General features: G+C 48.2%; 1 protein-coding gene across 1 annotated transcript; it reads left to right on the plus strand.

Annotated features, from left to right (window-relative positions):
• Positions 1–2,286, plus strand: drd1a (dopamine receptor D1a). The gene has a single exon (XM_071903331.2). It carries the CDS (start codon positions 1–3, stop codon positions 1,117–1,119), a length of 1,119 nt encoding a protein of 372 aa, XP_071759432.1. The 3' UTR covers positions 1,120–2,286.
• The last annotated feature ends 333 nt before the right edge of the window (positions 2,287–2,619 follow it).

Here is a 2,619-nt window from a genome sequence, read left to right on the forward strand (position 1 = left end):
ATGGATGTGATGAACTTTACAACCGTCATCGACAATGGGTTATTGGACGAGGCACCATCGAGCCGCGTCCTAACCGGCTGCTTCCTCTCGCTGCTCATCCTCACCACCTTGCTGGGAAACACCCTTGTTTGTGCTGCTGTCACCAAGTTCCGCCACCTGCGCTCTAAAGTCACCAACTTCTTCGTGATCTCGCTGGCTGTGTCGGACCTCTTGGTTGCCATCCTGGTGATGCCGTGGAAGGCGGTGACAGAGATCGCCGGGTTCTGGCCGTTCGGCTCCTTCTGCGACACCTGGGTGGCCTTTGACATCATGTGCTCCACCGCATCCATCTTGAACCTGTGTGTGATAAGCGTGGACCGCTACTGGGCCATCTCCAGCCCCTTTCGCTACGAGAGGAAGATGACACCCAGAGTGGCGTATGTGATGATCAGCGTGGCCTGGACCCTGTCTGTCCTCATTTCCTTCATCCCGGTGCAGCTCAACTGGCACAAGGCCCAGACAAAATCCTCTCTCACCGGCTCCTCCGGCTCTCTGGCATCCAACGCCACAGCCGGGGCTTACCGCGGCCCAGAGAACTGCGACTCAAGCCTGAACAGGACCTACGCCATCTCCACCTCTCTCATAAGTTTCTACATCCCAGTGGCCATCATGGTGGCCACCTACACCCAGATCTACCGCATTGCCCACAGGCAGATCAGGAGGATCTCTGCCCTGGAGCGAGCGGCCGAAAGTGCCAAGAACAGACATGACAGCATGGGGGGCGGCTCCAGCATCGGCGAGTCGGAGAGCTCCTTTAAAATGACATTCAAGCGAGAGACCAAGGTCCTGAAGACTTTGTCAGTGATCATGGGGGTGTTCGTGTGCTGCTGGCTCCCATTCTTCATCCTCAACTGCATGGTGCCCTTCTGTGAGCAGTCGAGCGGAGGGGAAGCGTTCCCCTGCATCAGCCCCACCACCTTTGATGTGTTTGTGTGGTTCGGCTGGGCGAACTCCTCGCTCAACCCCATCATCTATGCCTTCAACGCAGATTTCCGCAAGGCCTTCTCCATCCTGCTGGGCTGCCACAGACTGCATCCAGGAGGCCACGGCATAGAGACGGTCAGTCTAAACAAGAACTGACTCATGACGCTCTCACAGCACTGACTCACGCTCAGTGCTAAGAGTCCATCGTTCCTGCTGAGGCCAGTCTGATCGACTTGGAAAGGGGACACTGCTGTGTGTTAACCTCCGTGTGCTTGCGGGATGCGGCGGCCCTGTATGTACCTGTGTTTGCATTGAGCTAGTGGTCTTCCTGTGTACGGACTGTTAGAGCGAGCATGCTGTCCTAAACCCGGTCACTATGCTGTCGTCAGCTGGAAGAAGCTCCAAAGAGAGGAGAGGGGATTTGGGGCTTGAGATTAAGACTCGCCTCTGTTGTGCCAGGGAACTGGGAGAGCAGCGGTGCTGACACGCCCCTGGGATAGATAATCCCATGACTGGGCAGCACACACTCTAATGCTGTCAGACACCGCTCTCTTCAATACCGTCACACACACATACACAAACACAAACACTGTCAGAGCATGCATCCTCCAAATATAACTGCAGCAACACAACATACACACACGACAACAAATTACACGACAGCACACAAAAACACTGTCACTCATTAAGTACAACACACCCTGCTCTGCGAGGATCCCAGTGTTAAAGCGTCAAACCAAATCATATTTCTACATAGATGAACACGTAGGTGATGTACATCCGCAAGTGGCTTAACATTAAAGCTAGAATGAAAATAGATTTGATTTTACATCTGGCATAATGCATTAATGTTGTGATTTCAAAAGAATGTGCTGAAAATCGGACACTTGTGAAAATGTGATGTGAATTTCTTTTGAAAGTAGAGGTGAACACGTCACGTACAAGAAAAATATCTTTGACACTGTCGTCTCTGTCAAACTACAGGCTGATTCAAAGTGTGTTTTACTGCTGATGTTGGTTCATATTTATCATTTCGATCCATTCCAAATGTTAAACCGTCAGATTTTGAAACCAAATTTACTCAACAGACACCTCATAAATAATTCCATGAGAAATATCTGCTTCATTAGTACACTGAAAAGTAGTTTTATGAATGAGCGTCTCATGTTACATTGTGTGTCCTGTGTTTGTTCCAAAACAACAGCAGATGGCCTCATCTAAGGAAAAGGGAGAGACCTAAATAAAAGCTTTCCTTGACTTGTGATGTTTTTGACTGTTGTGATTGTTATGGGGCATAACTAACGTAACTGATGGAATTATGTTGTACGAGTAAATCACAGTTTCAAATTGCTCTTTTAAGTGTAACTTCCAAATCTGATATTTGTACCATTGTAGCAGAGAATATAAAGAATTGGAAGTGTTTTCATCATCATCATCATCATCATCTATGATTACCTCGAATTTCTTGTACCGTATTCCTACATTAACTTGTTTCATCAGTTAGCTACAGTGAGCAGTCATGATACAAACAAAAGCTGTAGGCGTGTGTACCTTGCTAAACACAATCTCTTTAGAACATGTAGCTGTTATACAGATCGACCAATGGATACATATTGTCATACTGCATTTCCAACAGTATGACCCACCAGTTGAAAC

This window comes from Centroberyx gerrardi, chromosome 16 (genome assembly GCF_048128805.1).
Source record: "Centroberyx gerrardi isolate f3 chromosome 16, fCenGer3.hap1.cur.20231027, whole genome shotgun sequence".
NCBI lineage: Eukaryota > Metazoa > Chordata > Actinopteri > Beryciformes > Berycidae > Centroberyx > Centroberyx gerrardi.

Coding starts and splice junctions, on each gene's coding strand:
- drd1a (XM_071903331.2), top strand. CDS start 1: ATGGATGTGATGAACTTTACAACCGTCATCGACAATGGGTTATTGGAC.